General features: G+C 39.3%; 1 protein-coding gene across 4 annotated transcripts in view; it reads left to right on the forward strand.

Moving 5' to 3' along the window:
- Window positions 1-19,655, forward strand: part of il1rapl1a (interleukin 1 receptor accessory protein-like 1a) — a 176,252-nt gene that overhangs the window by 72,686 nt on the left and 83,911 nt on the right. For all 4 annotated transcript variants that reach the window (XM_008434092.2, XM_008434110.2, XM_008434101.2 and 1 more), the window contains exons 3-4: window positions 129-315; window positions 2,629-2,782. In XM_008434092.2, coding sequence (XP_008432314.1) covers window positions 129-315; window positions 2,629-2,782 — 341 coding nt within the window. The remainder of the gene's footprint in view (window positions 1-128; window positions 316-2,628; window positions 2,783-19,655) is intronic.

Raw genomic sequence — 19,655 nt, forward strand, 5'->3', positions numbered from 1 at the left:
ATTTGGCTACATACCAACCGATGTGACTGGCAGTGTAGAGGTCCTATCCATTAAATAAGAAGCAGTCACTGATGATCATTTTTCTGACGTTTATGCTTCAATTGGTTTTTTTTTTTCTCTACCAACAGGAACTCTACGTACTGCATGAAGGTCTCCATGGCTCTGGCTGTGGCTGAAAATGACACAGACCTCTGCTACAACTCCAACATGAGAATAACTGAGAAGGCTGAGCTCAGCAAGAGGTTCCACATCCTATGTCCAGAAATAGATGACTACGTTGAACCTGGGAAGGAGCCTGAAATCACGTGGTACAAGGTAGGCTTTGGTGAATGAAAGAGAGTGTATTATATGTTTAATCTTTCAAGATTGGTTGAATTTTTTATGGATATCGATGCTTTTTTGAAACGAGCAACAGCAGGTTTCCGTGTTTGTGATCATACAACTAGAAGATATTTTTAAAGGCTTTCTTTTTTTTTCCATCTCATTTATTTGCCATTTAAATTTAAAAGCCTTGTCGCAAATGCAGTTCCAAATCACTTAGGCAGATTATGTATGTGGGCAATTACTTGAGCTATATTTGCAGTGGTCCACACAGCCCTCTGAGACGATGAGAGAATAAGCATTGTGCAGATGGCAGCCACAGCAGTGACTTTCATAATGAGCACAAAACTTCTATGAGAATAAAATTGTGCAATGTCACTTTGTGCCCCGTGGAAAGACTCGATGCCCTACAAACGCTCCTGCACCCTGACTCTCCCCCCCTCCTTCCCTCGTGGGTCCTTGTCTCTCCCAGGTCAGGCACGGCCTGCGGACAACAAAGTGCATCCCAACCAAGGGGTGGAGGCCAAACTAATCACAGGCAGATCAGCAGTAGATTAACTGGCCAGGCTTGACCTCAAGTTCTCTCAAAAATTCAATTACAATCTGGGTAATGACTGGGAGTGCTGGGACCCAGAGTTATTTGGACCTCGGTGGAGCCTCTGTGATTGAATTCAGAAGCTGCCGGGAGCAAGGATAGAATAGAATCGTCGTCCTTCCCGACAGAGCGTCAAGGAGCTGGAGAGCGGATCGTGTCGTATAGTCACTCATTGTGCTTGCACACGGATACGCTCGCATTTGCACAGAAGCAGAACAAACACACTTATTGTGCCAGAAGAGACTTCTGTAAATAAAATTCTCCTTCCTCTGTGGCTTTAGTAGAATATTGAAAGGAGAATATTCAGTTCAGTGCAATAAATCATAATCAGATAAGAAGGATAATGGCAAAGCCCGATCATTTTACAATATGGAATTATTTTGTCAGTGTCAATCCATGCATCTGCAACAGTTTATCCAGTGGCTTAGAGCTGCATGCCGTTTCCAAAGACTTTGTGTTGAGCTTGAAAAACGACCAGTGATGAAGATGAAACTCTGCTTTGCTGTGCCTTACAAACTTATTCACACTCTTTGAACTTGTTCACATTTGTTCACATTTGGTCACGTTAAATCAAATGTGGTGTTGTGTTTTGGGGGGGTGCGTTATTTGGTAGACCAGCACAAAGTATTGCGTACTTGATATTCAGGCATTTTAAAAGCGTGTGGTGTGCATGTGGATTCAGTCCCCTTTACTCTGATTTCCTTAAATAAAATTCAGGCGAGAACCTAATCTGTAAATAGACTTATGTCTACATTAATCTCAGTACAATACAGCTCTTCTAAAGATGAGATTAACCAGTGAAGCAGTCAAGAAGCTGAATAGATCCACTGTTGAGGTAGGCGAATCTGTTGGCAGATCTTGCTTTAATGTGAGAGTGGCAATACAGAAAACTATTTTTAATGAAAACCCTAACAGGTCTGTCTGCAGTTTGCCTTAAGTCATACACAGGACACGGTACACGTATGTGATAAGAATATCCGTTTAAAGGAGGTAAAGGGTGAACTTTCTGGTCTTCATGCAAATGACTGTGTGGGCCAGAAAACAAATACTTCATTGAGACTGAGGCCTGGGGTCACTGGCAGCAGGAGGGTCTGCATAAACAGTATGCAGCCAGCTATACAATAGAGTAGTTTAAATCAAATTCGATTTTTGTGTTACAGTGGCCCAGTTAAAGTCCACATCTAAGTTTATATCAAATCGAGGATGTGAGGCCAGGCTTGAAAATTGACTTTCGCAGAAGCTTTTTACTCAATCTGACTGAGCTTGAACTGTTTTGCACAGCCTTCAGCTTTAATTGCAGTGAAAAGTGGCTCTACCAATTATTGACTCAGGACACCTGAATACAAATGCACGCCACATGTTACAGATTTTTAGCTCTTTAGGTTTTAGAAAACCATACATCATTTTCCTTCCATCTTAAAATTACACACTACTTTGTGGCGATCTAGGACATAAAATATCAATAACGTGCATTGAAGTCGGGAGTTGTGATGTGACAAAACGAGGAAAAAGTGTTTGGCATCAATACTTTTTCAGGAGTTTGCAAACAGTGTTTAGGTCTAATATTTCAAACTGATAACAAGAATTGTTTTTGCCATTTGCGGTTCGATGTACTTCTCTATCGCTTTATTGCCAGTTTCCAAGTGAGGTATTATCATTGTTTAAAGATAATGTGAGACACTTTAACCTGGCTGTCCTTCTCCGTTACGTAGGAGTGCCGTCCAAAAAAGTGGCGGGCCACTATCTTCCAGCGGGGAGACAAGTTGTTCTTTCAAGAAGTTAAGGAGGACGACATTGGGAATTACACCTGCGAAATCCAGTTTGGCGGCTTTGTTGTCAGGAGGACGACGGAACTCACAGTGACTGGTATGAAGACGCACAATCTACTGGTCATAATATTTGTTCACAGAATTAAAATTAAACACTTCAAGGAAAACAAAGTGGTGTAAAAAAATATATACATATATATGCACACACACACGCACACACACACCTGCAGACTTACCACTGTGTAAAGCAATGATGCCCTGCTGCTGTGTTAATTGTTGGGGGAGGCTGAACGCTGTTACCTGGCCCCCATTTCTCCTTCTAGCTCAGCAATTTCCAGACAGCTGAGCAGTGCTGAAATATTTAAGGCTATAAGCTACAGCCCTTCACGCAGAGCGCTAAAGAGCCAGGCACAAGGTCAAGAGATTTACTCTCTAAGCGTGGCCGTCTATCTCTCTCTCTTTCCCTCATTACTTGTACAGGTGCAAGGAGGAGATGCAACTAATAGATACATCCATAAGTCAGGTGGTGGTAGTTACATGTGTTGAAACATGGCAGTCTGCTTTAAAACAGATACAGAATTATTGCAGTTTAATTAAAAAAATTTTTTGTGGCACTAGTGACCTTTATTCTTAGTAGTTAGACAAGAAATGGGCAAGGCAAGTGGAGAGGACGTGCAGCTGTGGTCCAAAAGTTGGAAATCGAACTCTAGATTGCATCTTCAAGGCCTAATAACCTCTGAACATGAGGGGCCTGCTGTACGCCTCTGCACCATGTGCCACCCCCAGAGCTCCATCCATCCATTTTCTTAACACCTATTGGGGTCGGGAGGGTTGCTGGTGTCAATCTGCAGCGAACGTTTCGGGCAAGAGGCGGGGTACACCTTGGACAGGTCGCCAGTCCATCGCAGGGCAACACAGAGACAGACAGGACAAACAACCATGCACACACACATTACAGAGAATTTAGAGAAACCAATTAACCCGACAGTCATGAGAGAACCCAACATGCAAACTCCATGCAGAAAGACCCCAGGCTGGGAATCGAACCCAGGACCTTCTTGCTGCAAGGCAACAGCTCTACCAACTGCGCCACTTTGCAGCCTGCCCCCAGAGATGAGAATTTCTAATTGTCTTCAGGATATTATAGCACAGTTAACATTCTCACGCGTAAACATCTGTGTGTATCCTTTGGAGAACTTTAACATCCATTGAAGTTAACATGGAGTAAGTTTGCACCTTAGGCATGAATTTACAACATAAGATAGATGGCCGTGCTTTTGGCAGCTTTTTACAATTTGTGTTTTCATTGATTTCATTTTTTAAAAACATTACTCACACTGGAACCTCTTCCAGTCGTCTTGCAGTAATAACCGCTGCCCCAAAGATTGTTGTTGTACGAGCAACACGACGGTGTGTTTACTGATTGGAAAAAGATCACATTATGTATTTTCCATCAGCTCGTCACTAGTTGATATGACCAAGTGGAAAACCGACTTCAATTACGAGCTGATTTCTCTGTGCATCTCTACTTACACACAGCTGTTGTATTTTAATGCAGAGGCTGGGTGACTCTACAGTCACAGAATAAATCACAACACAGCTTTTGTCCAATTATCGTGGTTGGCTAGTCTATAAAAAACAAAGCTAGAAGAGAGAATTAATCAGCAATAAAGATGCCAGATCCTGTGAAAATGTACAGACTTCTAAAGTTATTTCAGATTTTTTTTAAATATTTTATTTAGTAACCCAGAATTTTTGAATGTTTCTTCATCCTATTATTGATTATTACTCTTTTGTGATTAAATGACATCTCATCTATGCAAGCTGATACTATTGGATCAAAATGCTTACCTCAAGTACCTGAATTTTACTTACACCAAGGATGGCTAAATCTGGGCAGACATACTAGTTTTGGTCTTTTTACTATCATGCCAAAGTTGGCAAAGTGATCAGTGCTTCCATAGGAGCAGCAAACATATCCAGACATATATTCATACCTGGGAGAACAGAATTTTATCACACGTCAAGGTCTGTTAGTTGCAGCTTAAAGGTCGCTACACTTATATTTCACCAGGGAATTATTGTCCTTCCTGCCCCATGTGGTGTGTGTCTTTAATTTTGCTACATTACTGGTAAAGATTTGCATTTACCAGAACTTAGCAGTCATCGCCACAATGAAAGTTTTGTTCAAAAATAATTCACGGACCCTGTAATTTACAGAAATTACACTCCGGATACACCAAATGGTAGATGATTGTGAATGATTAAATGTGGATTAAACGCTTTCATTGTAAATGTGGAAATGTAAACTTTTTGGCAGTGGCTGGCAGTGTTAATAAATTAGAATACGTAAATAGTTTATTATTCAGCTTTGAAAGTTAATCTCATATAGATTCATTACATGCATATATATATATTGCTCAAGCATGTTTCTACTGCTTTTCAGGATTAAGGCTTACGGCTAATGAAAACTCAAAAGAATGCCTGAGAAAATTTGAATATTGCATGAGACCAATAAAAAAGAATTTAAATGCTGAAATGTTGGCACACTTTATAGTATGTCTGTGTGTAATGTGCAGAATATGTACTGGGTCTCCTTCTGCACAAATCTTTACACCAGAGCTGCATAGAGTAGATCAACCAGTGGCTATTGGGTCTGGTACCTCTCAACTTTCAGTTTTAGCCAAAGTATAATGATCAATCCAGCACAGTGATTTCATGCTCATTAAAGCAGGTACTGGTACTTTTGGGAGGTTGATGGCAGGGTAACAAGTCCTGCAGGGGAAAAAAAAGAAGTCAGCAAATCTATTAGGGTTGTCAACAGAGTGGAAACATGATGTTCTGTAAAACTTCTTGGTCGACAAATATAGACATTTTGCACCAGATGTCAAGCAGCTTGTACTCTGTGTCTTTCCATCCCTTCACTTCGTTTTGTCATGATTTTGTTGGGACTCTATGGTTCTCCTGATTTCTTGTATTGATCACCTTTTTCTATCATGCATTTTCACTCAATTTTACTCGATTGTGTTTGCATAAAACTGTCTATAGACAGCCAGATTATCTTGCAGTTATCTTTTCTGGTTTGTTGCCCTTCAGGTGTCAGTGACTGTCTGTCACTCATGTGTCGAATCAGCTTGACCTTCTCCTCCATGATTGTGTAATAAAAATATTTTTTATTTCTTTTATTTCTTAGAAACTAAAGCTTTAATTTTCAATAGCTCCAAGCCATAATAATTAAAACTTAAAGAAATTCACTCTTGAAATATATCACTGTGCATAAAGAATTGCACGTTTTCAATTGAATTACCTTTTCAATTACATGATGAGTTGTTAATATGCCCCAACAGTATATTATGCTTCCTTTGGCTGTTCTGCTGTATGTTCACTGGCTTTGGTGGAATGACCTTAGTTTTTATTATGAGGATGGTCATAAAAGTTATACAAGTATAAATATGCTTTCTACATTTTTAATACACGGAGGTAGAAAAAGAGGATGTAAAAGGAAAAGAACCTTCTCATTTCCACTCTTTATTAGCTCTATGTGATGCAACAAAAACAGTGGAAAAAGAGGGGAGGGAAATCTAATGTAAAATGCAAGATATGGAAAGTACTATGGGAGAGTGGCTACTTTGATAAACATGAGAGAGAAATAAGAAGAAAACAGCCGTATTGAGTTAGCTTTTAATATTCTCAGCTTAACCTTTTGGCGCTTGTTATGTGGCCTTGGTTTGCTAACTGTTGAATTAGATCTTTTTGTTTACTCAGGTTTGGTTGATTAAAATCAGTTCTTTGAAATCTTGGTCTACGTGGCAGCTAATAAAAATGTATGTAAAGGTTTTATTACTAAAGCAGCGCAATATAAAAGTAGGCAAAGTGTAAATAAAGAGCATCTGAACTAAAACCAGCACTTTTTTCAAATATATAAAAACTTGTACCATACCACATACAGCTGCAGTCTTGTTTACTCTGTAAATACACTATTTGTTACCATTTTGTCTTATTATATAGCATTTTACCTTATTACAACAGTGTGCTACCTCCTCTTTACAGCTCTGGTATCCAGATAGAATCAGATTAGCTCATCCTCACCATGGACTCATTTCTTTTAATAAACCCACACCATCATCCCCTCAAGTGGGCGTGCGATTACCCACATTTTATCACATCCTGTTAAACCACCGTTGCCTAGACAGCAAGTATAAAAGGCCGAACTATGTTTAAGATCTAGGTACTAATGTTTTACTGTTTTTTTTCCTTCCTCCATAGGCCAGGAGGATAAAGGAGGTCATTAAGTTTAACTGATCCTGAATTTTGTGCAATAAACACTAGCCTTTACTCCGACCCTGTCTTGCCCCAGATTGAGTGAGGTATACATATATATGTGTGTGTGTGTGCATGTGTGTGTATATGTATGTGTGTGTTTGCTGTTCTCATTTTGCTCGACTATATAAAAGAGGAGACAGGGCTGCTATATCTGAGACGAGGTCAGCCTTGTAATAGAGGTTAACTATGGGCATAAACAAAGGATCACGCTGATCAGGCTGATCCAGAACCTCTTCAATCAAGAACTGAAGCGACTCAGGTTAATAGAAATTTAAAGCCAATGGGGAGCCACGCCTCATTGCTTTATTTTATGTTTTCATCATGGTGCATTTAAAATGCTCTTACCAGTACACTGGAAGGTTTAGTCGACGCAAACTTTTATGAAGTCAGTATTTAGTAAAACTGTTTCACCTTGCTTTCTCTGTACATATATTTTCACATTTACCTTCCACCTCTGAAGTTATTGCCTTATTGTGTATTCTCTTGTATACAGTGAGCGACTTTCTTACTTTTGTTTCTCATAGATTAGTTCACATTTATTTTACTCCTTCCTCCTTTTAGGGACTTGAAATCACAGATACGCATGTACCTTTCTGTGTACATGCGTTCTTTCACCGTTCAGTTTCATCCCACATCAAGTTTTGGCTTGTTTGGTGAATTCAACTTAAAATCAAACTTACCAATCAGCATGAGTTGCTTTTCCACATGTTCCATCTTTGTTTCACACCAGACCCAGTTTGAGTTTTATTCTAATGGTTTTGTGGTTTGTCCAGAGAGTCAGAGTACAACATTATAATAATTCCCTAGGTATATGGAAAGTTGTGAATGTAAACAAAAAGTGTCTAGAAACTCTTTTAGTCGTATTAATATTTGTGCCACTACTGATTGCGTTAAAAACATGTATTTATTAATGCAGGTATATTCCCCTACTTCACATAAAAGTTTTCTTTCTTTCTAGGAGTTGTAAATTAGCTTACGAACCACCATATTTCTAAATACTTTTGCGCAATTTCGTTTTTCCTTTTCATACGTAACTTGGGGGTTTATATGTCTGTTGTTTATTGCGTGTCTGAATCATTCTTTGCTCATTTTTATGGTTCTCTCAGGCCTCGTTCCAGCTGTGATGACCACGCCACAACAGTGTAACAGCAGATAAAAGCCCAGTTACGCTGATGTATGCAGCTCCCCTACGCGTTCTCTGGGAAGCAAAATATAATACAGTGAGAATGGGAATGAGGATAAAGAGAACAACGGAGTGAAAGTAACCGATAACGGCAAAAGGAGAAGAGATAGAAATAGCAAAAAAAGATAGAGGTTGGTACTCCTGTTATCTGCATTCGCTGCCAGTGTTTCCCAGCAGAAACGGTGTGTCCGCGACCATAAACAGACTATTATCCCAGTGTTTATCACAGTGCACATTACCGTTTGCCTCTGTCGGACTTACTGTAATGGAGTCGTTCGGTTTGATGGATGCCTCGGGCGTACGCTTCTATCCGTTGCTCCCATTATACCTCTGTCTGAATCCCCTCACAGCAGAAACGTCTGCATGCACATTCAGCATCGCCCGCGAGCGTGGTTATTGAGGTTATGGCCAATGTAAATGTACCGTTTGGCACAGTGAATCGGAGGTGGAGAGGGCAGGAGGAATCGGGCTCGGGGAAAGAAATTGTCTGCCACACATTACTGCTCACGGAGCATCTGCATCGAGTGGGGTGACCCTCGGGAACCTGGCTTTATGTATTGTGCATAAACATATTAATGCATGAAAATAAAATAACTGACAGTTTATTTATAAATGTATATTTATGGTGGGGTTTGCGCTTTATTCTTAACTCGCTGTACAAGGTTGTGTTGTGGATGAATTCAACTTCCTCTGCAGAAACGGCTGGTATCGATTGCTTTGTATCTTTTATTTCCAAATGAACAGCATGCATACTGCATGTGCTAAGAGTATCTGTGTTAAATTTAGATATTGTGTCTACRGATTTGAGTGGAGTTAGGGAGTAGAGTTGTGATCTCCTTGCTGTATAAGGTTCCTTACCGTTTCTCTTTCTGAGGGTCACCTTCAGAAACATGACCACTTCCTACCCTTATAAAACATTGCTGCCTGTGTCCGCTTATGTGAGCATGAGGATATGATGTGTTTCTTTCTTCATCTTATTTTATTTATTTTTTATTAAAGTGAAAACTCGATTTTTACCGAGGCAGCTGGATGTAATCTCAGGCGATGTTGCAGAAAGAGGCAGAGTCAGTCAAAAGAAACACAGGGAAAGAGAGCTGTGGCATCCACACGTCGTCCATCTGTTGTACCTCCTTATATTTCAGGCTAAAGAAGGATGGACAGCTGGATAGAGAGGTGGCGATCAGCACTTGTGGTGCACAAGTGAAGGGATGGAAGAGGAGAAAGTGGGTAAAGATAAGAGATGAGAGAAAAAGAGATGGATTCGCTCTTAGCTGAATTCCTTTCCATTTCCGAAATGAGTAAACATGCTGCACGTATGCCGTTGAGCAGCGTGCCGCCCAGTCGTGATCTCTTACACACCGCTCCGCGTTCTGCAAAGGTCCTCAGAGAGGAGACGGTGAAATCTCACCTGAGATGAGTGTTACTCAGGCAGTTGACTTTTCTTGTCTGCATCGACATGTATGTGTACAAGTGTGGCATGCACATCCTGCTTGTGCACATCACACCCATGGGAGGCTGCTGCACACTGTAAAATATTTGATGCTTCGGCGGAGTAGCATAGCCTACTGTCTGTCAGTGTCATACTCATCTAGTGTGTAAAAAAAACATTGGGTATGAGAACAGCCTTGGGGAATGCTCACATAAAGCCTTTACGTTGAAGACCAGGATTCTAATGACTCATTAGTTTCAGGTCAAATATTCTAACACAACAATCTCCCCAGAAAATACGATACACAATATTGAGTTCTCGAGACAGGGAGGGACTCTAATAAAGTTTTTAGGATTATCTTGAATCAAACAGTTCAGGTTTGACTGTTCTGAGTGAAAAGCTTTCAAACGCAGTGGCCCCGCTGTTACCTAATTTCTGTCCTGGATCTAAATAGCAGGCTGCACTGAATACATACAGGAGCAAATGCAGCAAAGCAAGTGCAGCAGATGTCAGAAATTTCCACCCAACTTTGTGTCAGGTTGCAGCTCTCGCCTCTCTAGTGAGAGAGACAACAGATGCAGAAGTGATCAAATAAGTAATATAAACCTTTTTTCTCAATAAATATTGTAATTAATAAAGAACTGTGGGTTCTGTCTTGTCAAAGGAATCATCAAAACTTTAAGAACTACATCTGACCAGAAGACTCATGAATCAGTAAGTGATGCTGCAGATTKACAGAGGAACGTTTTCTTTAAAATAGTTAATTCAAAGATACAAATCAATTAATCAACCACGTTTATTTGTGTAGCACATTTCAGCAACAAAGCAGTTCAAAGTTTGTTACATCATAAAAACACAAAAATACAAAGTCATAGAAGATGCCACACAGTCAACAATTGAGAAAAACCAGTCAATATTACATCAGAAATGTTGGTCAATGTTTCAAAGATAACTCTAAACAGATGGTTTTTAGTCTAGATTCAAAGGGAGTCAGGGTTTGTTCCAGAGCATAGAAGCGGAATGCAAATGCATTGGTTACAATGTGTGCATCATTATAAAATGTTTATATGTATAATGTATGAGTGTCCCATCAAACTGCACCAAATGAGATACCTCAGGGTTTCTCAGTTGTGGATGCTTTAGAAAGTCAACATATGTAAGTTCTGTTCCGTAACCTCAGGATGTTAGATATTCATGACGGGCCAGGACAAAACCTGGAAGAAATCTCCCTCTGGGGTGTTTTCAGTTTTTTTTTACAGATTCTGAAAGTGTGGATTCTACGTTTTCCAATGGTGTCAAACACATGGGGAAAAAAAAAGTGTGAAATGTTTCACAGCAAAATGAGTTGCTCTAAAATTAATCTCAGAACAGGGATAAATGAGCGGGTCTGTGGAGCTACAATAAAGAGGAGTTCAAACCAAAGCCTTGCAGTTTTACTTTATGTAGACCACAAGTGAATGATTTACATGTGAAAAGGAAGGATTTCAAAGGCTGATATGTTCACTTTAATTATTGCATTACGCCTCTATCCACTACCATTTTCACCCTTAAATAATCTCAAGTGTTTCCCTCATCTGTAACCTCTCTTCCTCCCACTCCCCTCTTGTCCGTGGTCTTCCCAGCTCACCTCATCGCCATTCACCACCAGCTGTCCCTTCAGACTCGAAGCGGGCCCAGAGTTCATGTTGTTTAAATTCAATTAAAAGTGACATCAATCTGCATGTGACGAATCCAAATTTACATACTCTGCAATTAATCTTTCCCAACCTACCCGACTCCACCCACATACTCACCCTCGGTCTTCGGTGATTATCATTATCTATGCCGAGCGGTCCTTGTACGAGGGCATGATTGAAATAAAATTATAAGTCTGCCTCTTTCAAGCCTTTTGAAGTGAGACTTAATAATTAAACAGTGTTTCTCTGAAGCTGAAAGTGTACGACTGGAGAAAAACTCCTGCTGTATTTAGGAGTCCTGTGAGTTTAGTGAAACTAAGCTCTGTATTTGAGATGACATATCCAACAGCTACGCCTGCCAAATTGCTTGAAAGTCACTGGTCTACGTTTCTATAACCCTCCTGCATATGGAATGGAAAGAGAAAGGAAAATCGAGTGATAAGCATGGGGATCGAGAGGGGGGCGGGAGCATAATTTATGGAGATTTGAATTCCTCTGGAAACACCAGCAGAAGCACAGAGATCCAAGTCTACTTAGGTTTTTTCCCAAAAAAATCTTGCTTTCCCTCTCGGTGAGATTTAAAGACTATTTATTGGTCTCAGCTCTTTTGCATCTTGGCTACCACTCCCCGCTTGCTCATTATAGGAATGACTTTGCCTGACCTTTAAATGCTCACAAGTGCCTGATCTCAGTTTATTCGTCAGGCATGTTTGCGGTTTATAAATCCATTAGCCTGCTGTCTCCTTCAAGAGCTCATTCAAAGAAGATTGCACTTTGATTTTGTCTAAAAATTAATTTGAACTTTAACGGTGGTGATAATGATTGAGTGTAATGGCTTCTGCACTGAACAGCATACATAAACAGTTTGTCTGGCTCGGTCCAAAGGTAACAAAAGGCTCGTTTTTCATCCGCTAAATGCTCAGATTTTCCTCTAACAACGTAACTCCAGATGATATAGGTTCGACACTATAGTTTTACATCGCAGGAAAACTATGTTCAAAATTAAATGAATGATTGCTTTTATTAAATGCATATTAAAACCGAGTTTTCAAGCAGGTCAAACCCTTGGAAAAAAAACAAAGTTGGGCTTCTCATTTCATAATGTGCTTTCTAATAATTTAAAGTGCATTGAAGTCCAATACATCACTGGTGGTATTTGAGAAAACTGTAACTTAAATTATGACAACAGTCAGCTGGACTTTTGCTAATTTTTCTCTGAAGACGTTTCAACACCTGTCGAGGARTAACTGTCAATCCTGGAGACTCACAGTTGAGCTGGATGACTAATATACTCCGGCATATGCCTCAAAGTTCTCACAATTATTGATCCTCATCTGGAACAATCGCTCCATTCATAAGAGTTATATTTTTGGTTATAAATTGAAGCAAACCTGCATTTTCGGTAGCCTACTACCCCGAAGTTGACATGCCTTCAATACATGTCATATTAATAAAAAGTGTTTTTAATTTTTTGCAGTCAAACAACATAATAATCAAAACAATCAGTGTTGATTTTTGATATGGGCTACAAAGCTTTCTGCCCAGGTTATAATGGACAAGGGGTCAAACAACATGAAAAGTTTTAAAAGTCAAACAATTTTTGTCAATTTTGCACTGAAAGAACATCTAGATTAGTTGTTGCAGTGGATTTTGTTTTAATTTGTGGCGGCAAAGGGGGCTGGAGAACCACTACTGCCCACAATCCCCCTGTTAAAAGCAGAAAACAGTGGCCTGGTTCTTCACAGCTCATACTTTCTTTTCAGTGAATCTAGTGCAAGTCAGAGGAGCTATTATTTTGAACAGTTGAACAGTTGAACAGAGTCTTAAAATTGCTTTTCTAACTCATGCACTGGTCTAGTGAATGAATGATGGCATTAGTCTCCCAGTAGAAAAGCACAGCCAGAAGGAGCCATTTTCACACATCTTTTCATGCACACTTTGAAGTGAGGCTCTAATTAATAAAAAACAAACAAACAGGTTAAATAAATAACATGTTTTTGGAGGGATAAATCTTCTTTCTTCACAGTACTTAAATCACTAGGAATGTTGTGCTGTCCATATCTTCTCCATTCTCCTGACTCACAAAAGAATGTTGTCCGTATTCAGAGATGGCCTGATTAAAACATAAAACTCTTCGTTAAAAAATAAAGAAAAAATAACAGACAAAACAGAAGCACCATGTGTGTCACAAGGCTTGGAGCGTGGTAAGGAAAAAGAGAGAGAGAGAGGCTGTTTATTTCAATTTATTGCTGATTTTACACATGAATCATAAAAAAGATGCATGGCAGAAAATAGAATGCAGTATAAAGGGCCACAAATCATGTTTTGTACGAGTGCGTTTCTTTTTAAAAAGAGATAAAGCTTTGTTGAGTGGGTTCTTTCATGTTGGTGTCAATGACAGGCTGTGCTGTCCCCAAATGTACATAAACCTGTATATTGCTAATAATTATTTAAAAAAATTACACAAAATCTTAGCTTCTCACAATTATATGCCGCAAAACAGACCACACAAATGCTCAAAAAATGCTCTGAAATATGTTCCCCCTTAAGCAACGCTTGCTGCTGCAAACCATTCATTGCAAGTAGGAAAACAAAGCTGTGTCGTCCTTTGCACTCCGACTGATGTAACTCACTCATGTAAGTGCTTTCAATCTTGTCTTTGGAGAGGTAAAATCTGGGTCTTTTCTCCGTGGATCATTTTGTCTCTCTATGTACAGTATGCTGAGTTTTGCCTCACCATGTAAACCTGAACTGCCTCTGCAAAGCTGAAATTTAGCCTCCGGTTTTGAGTAGTTTCTGTCCTTGAATAACAAGTTGTTTTTTTGTTTGTTTAGTTGTCTCTTTTCTGAACTCTGGTAGTCACAGGATGAGCCTTAATTTGAGCAAATAATGAGGAATTTACACAATGTACTTCAAATAATTGTTTTGAATCCCATTTTCTCTGTGCCCACGTCCTTATTTTTGTCTTCATCAGTAAATACCATGTTGGCCATGTTGATTGTTTCTGCACAGATTATGAGTCAGTTTTTTGTCTGATTTGTAAGTATCACCATAAAGATGTGAGCTCAAATTTTGAACATGTAATATTTTTTTCTTGGCTTGTGTGTTACTAATGGGAATTTGCAGCGGATTTACACCAACACACCAATCAAGCCACAAATACATGTAATCATATGTCCATTAATGAATTAATTAAAGGTGAATGGCAGGATGAATAAGTCTTGAAAGCATTAAAAACAGGAAATTCAAAACTTCAGGGAAACTCAAGTAAATTACTAATATCTGGCAGTATTTAAAAATTAAATCCTGTCCCTATCAGTGCAAATATCACCTGAGTTAGTTCTAACTGATGGCCTTTAAAAAGGTTTCTCATTACCAAGATGCTTCAAAAATAGCATGTTATGTTGTGGAAAATAAGAAGCTGTCTCAAGATCTTTTGCAATGTTTTTTTGCAAAACACTTTGATGGCATTGCTTCTAGATGGATTCCTAAATTTCTCAATGTTCTGATGAGTATCATTGTTGCTATATAATCTGTAAGGGTAAAAAAAGAAACTCTTCTCTGTTCTCTGTTATTGCACACAACATGTTTGAAGGAGAAAACACTGCACATCATCCCAAAAACACATACCAACAGTGAAACTCAGAAACTCAGAAATGAAAATATCACGTATTTTCTTGGTATTTTCTGCATTGAAACTGTCAGTTTTCGTACAACTGAAGGGAGGATGAACAGGTAAATGTAGTCAGGTATTCTTAATAGTGATCGAAAGATGAAATGGTTGACTCATCACAAGACAGTAGCCTTTGTCAAAAAGCCTGCAAAATAAACCATCTCTGAAATCTCTCATTCATAAATAATAAGTTTCTGCACAGCTGTGACTTAAAAAATACATAGCCAGCAGTGTTGGACCGCAGGTGTTCTGCCTCAGCAACTATGCTTAAAATCTGAGTCGCATGTCTTATCTTGCTGTTCTTCTAAAGACAATAATGACAAACAAATTCACAGTAAGAACCCTGTTGTTGGTTGCACAAATGCTGCAGGTTGGATAATTTATCTTACCTTCAGACTCTTCTCATCAGAAATAACTTCTGAGTCTTGTTTACGCTTGGAAGTCACACAATCAAAAAAGATGCCTAACTCTTACCTGGAAGCGTCTTTTGAAAGGGCTTGTGATATATAACACACAGGCATGAAAACCTTCTGGTTTCAAAGAAAATAAATTATACAGCCAATATGAAAACTTGAACTCAACTGGAAATGGATGTAAACAGCTTAAGATCAGAGGACAGAGATTCTCAGAACCTTCAACATATGAAATGTTGCAGGAAAAAAATTATATTTCTACATATATATGTGTGTGTGGGGGGGGGGGGGGAGGCTGCGTGCGTGTGTGTGTACTTTTGTCCCCACAAGATGGATATTATATTTGTTTATTACATACAGTATACTATTATATGTTAGACTCCTCGACTTGGTGCTGTCAACTAACGCAAGTTAGTTGACAGCACGTCCAATATTGGCATGTCTAATATTGGCATGTCCAATACCTATTTCTTCGCTTTCCTTTCCTCAATCTGAGCACAGCTAGCTGCAGAGTATTATCGTGACTTGACTGTCTGAAGGTCAGCTGGGAAGCTCTAAATAACACCCTCATTAAACAGTGTCCTTAAGAAAAGAAATTCAAGAAAGCCATCTGTCCAATTAAAAGATAAGGATGTGACCATTAACAACCACAGGGGATGCTGATTATAAAAAAAAATGAGATTCTAACACTTTTGATTTCAGCCACAGAGGAATGACGGACATACTCTTGAGCATGTCCTCGTGTATCCAAATTAAAGGGGTAGGAGCATAAAATGTGTTTAAGGAATTTGCTGTATGGATGCAAAGCAAAAGATAGATGGCATGTGCCAATTTTGTTTATGTTTTTGCATTTCAAGCACTGCCTTCATCTCTAACTATTCCCACTTATGTGTCACATCAATAGACACAATCAGAGCACAGTAGAATGGCAAAATAGACAAAGGACACCACAATTTTACTGATATCTGAAAACAAACGGTCAGTTTGAACCTTGTTACAGTCAGAAGGAATCCAGAACATCAGTGTGTGGTTTGCACATCGCTCACTGGAGGCTGATGATGTTGAACCCTTAAAACCTGAAATTATTTGTTTCTCGAGGAATATGGTAAAATTGCATGACAAACCTTAAGCTGCCTTTGGTGTTTTCTCTTCCTTCGTTTTGCTTGTAATTACAAAAACATGATTCCAGGGCCTTTCTTTGACAGAGGCAAAGAAACAAATGTTTCTTATTACGCTTTCAAAACCTAAATTCCAGTAATGTCTCGAACCCTCCAGTCAGGATGAGAAGGAGACAAACCACTTGACGGTGGTCAGGGGAATTACCTGGCATTTTCAACGAGTCTGAAAATATCAATAGCCTAATTAGCTGTTGATGCTAACAGTAAAGCTAATAGTCTGTGTCTTTCACCTGGTCTCTGTTTGGTTGCCATGCACCTGTTTGAGTTTTGCATCAGCTTGGTTTCTTTTATTTTTGCTTTGTTTCAGATATGTGCATCTCATTTCCTTCTTCACAGATTGTCTTGGTTTTGTTTAATCATAATGGTTAACTGTTATATATCCTTTGGGTGTTTTGATGTGCTTTATATTTGGTTTTGTAGGTGTTAATTAGAGACTTAATGGTGTCATTCTCATTACCTCTAATAAGAGTTATATTTTTCATTTCATACTGGCTTCATGCTTTCAGATATCTGGAGATATTGCAAGTTCAATCATTTAGCAACATATTGGAAATGTTAGTGTTGTGACTGCTCACTTTCTATATGCCTGTGCATACCTATGGTGTAAAAATATAGTAGTTTTTATAGGATCTTTGGCGGAATGGGGAAAATAAAATGCTTGATATTTTTCTCCTCTTGCAGCAGGGGGAAATTGTTTTCTCGTCAGTGTAGCACAAGCAGAGATTAGACATGCATCCGTACACGAGCCTCAATTACAGCGAGGTCCTCTCGCTTTGTTTTGTTTTTCTCCCTCCATGTTTGTTTCTCTCCATACTCCCACTGTTGGCTCTTTTCCTCCCAGGAGTTATTGATCCTCATATGGTTAAAACAACCCTTGCCCTTTCCTTGTCAATCAATACTCTTAATCATACATTTAGCATGTAATCATTGCATCTCCGGTCTGCGGTGGAAACACAAATAGAGCTATGACAGCTCGACGTAGAATTGCATTCCTAATTACATCAGTGTGTCTCTGTGTTGGACTATTTTTATGCCTGTGCAGATTGCATTATGTTGCCCACACACATCAGGTGCACTGAGTTTTGTGCTGTCTTATATTGTTCTTATAGGCCCAATGGCAGTGCCTCACAGAATGTTGAATGTATCAAATTGATGGTGTTTTCTTTCAGTACCTTTCAGTAAGTCCGTGACTAAACGCCTTAACTGTCATTACCATTTTGCTTTGCCACCACTTTCCATGGTACACAATGAAAATGATGTCTTTACAGCAGCATCTCGGCTTCCATTGCACTCTCTCTCTCTCTTCCCTCTTCATCCTCCTCCGCTGGCATTGCTGCACAGTTATAGAAAGCTATCCAAGAAGCCAGAGTCAGCATATACAGGGAGTGTGTGTGTGTGCGTGCGTGTGTGTGTGTGTGCGTGTGCGTGTGTGTGTGTGTGTGTGTGTGTGTGTGTGTGTGTGCGTGTAAGGTGAAGGGGGAAAATAAAGTGTGTCCTGCGCTTCTCCTAAAGCGAAACTGTACGAACATTTACAGGTGAATTTCAAGCAATTTTGAGAGTAATGAAAAGTTTATATCGTATATATGGATTCATTTCACACACACACAAGCCATCGATTCTGCTGATTTGACAAATAAAACTTGCGGATAATGAAAACCCAATATTCTGGTTCTCAAAAAGCATGAATATCACCATAAAATTAAAAATGATTTTTAATGCTGTCCATCCACTGTACAGTATGGAATCAACACTTAGACACAGATCCTTTTGCAATATAAAATCAAAGCAGGAAGGCCTGGAAATGATCGACCTGTGGCACAGCTGAGGAAGCCCAGGTTGTTTTGATGGCAACCTTTACCTCATCTGCACTGCCTGGTCCTTCATTTGACAAAGTCTCATTGCGTGAGCTACATCCACTGTACCGTTGAGCTTTTGATACGTGAAGTTGCTTGCCTTCCTCTTGCTCCTCTAAAAAGTCTGGCGAAACAGGTGAAGGTCTCCTGTTTGCCAAGCTGATTTCCCTGACACAGGCAGTACGCCAACAAGGCTGATGATTGCCGGGGTTTGTCAGCGGCACCCACATACCAGTGTTATTTGCTGCAATTACAGATGGCCAAGACACAGGTGGCTGGTGGATATGTAGGCTGACAAATGTGGGTGAGATTATGCTAATTATTGTCTCTGATTGACACGTTCACCTTAGTGAGCTTTAACTCAGATTTCCATCGCGATGATTCATCTTCAGAGAGTTTTTGCTCCTGTCGGATACCTTGTCTGCTGTAATCAAAGGTGCATGGAAAAAGGAAAGCCCCAGAAGAAATGTGAACTGATGGAGACGAGGTCATTCTGTTAACTGACTTCTAGCTTGCTTTTAAAAAGACGGGGGTGTGAGAAATGTCATTTCCTTTCTTCCTCTCAGGAAATGCCCACCAGTATTCTGCTTCTTCCCACCTTTTTGTTTCCACTTTTTTGGATTCCATTATTTCTCTTTCCACTGTTTATTTATTTATTTTTTTTATCCATTCATTTGCTTTGAGCAAAACAGGCAGGATTTAAAGGTTAATGATTGATTTGCAGGCCATTTCCATCCAGTTTTATATTTTCTTCCCTCCAATAGTTGTCAGATAAAATTGTTCTGAATTTGGGTATCTCAAGTATTCAAAATGCACCACAAATACATCATCAGAATATATTTATGGTAAATAAAATGTAATACATTGGTTAGCAAAGATCTTATAAGAGTACGYAAGTAAGAGATCCTTGGTGTAGTGATGCAGTTTTTAACGTAAGGTCTTATTTGGTAATTTTCCATCCGTTTTGCATTAACAGATGGATATAAATATTTGGAAGTGTTAGTATCTTACCCTTTCCTTGTTTTAGAGAGCAGCAGATGATGCAGAATGAAACCTCGACCTATTCTGTTTGCCTTAGCTTTATACCCTGAAGCTAGTTGGATGTCTTGTGTGGTATTTTTCCACACTCCTCACCAATCTTTGCACACCTTTTAGCACCGTGTCCTGGAAGTGTCTCAGCGCTTTTGCTGCTGTGAAGCTTCTTGACAGAAATATAGACTGTTGAAATTGTTTAGTTTTTTT

The sequence above is a fragment of the Poecilia reticulata genome, linkage group LG2 (genome assembly GCF_000633615.1).
Source record: "Poecilia reticulata strain Guanapo linkage group LG2, Guppy_female_1.0+MT, whole genome shotgun sequence".
Classification (NCBI taxonomy): domain Eukaryota; kingdom Metazoa; phylum Chordata; class Actinopteri; order Cyprinodontiformes; family Poeciliidae; genus Poecilia; species Poecilia reticulata.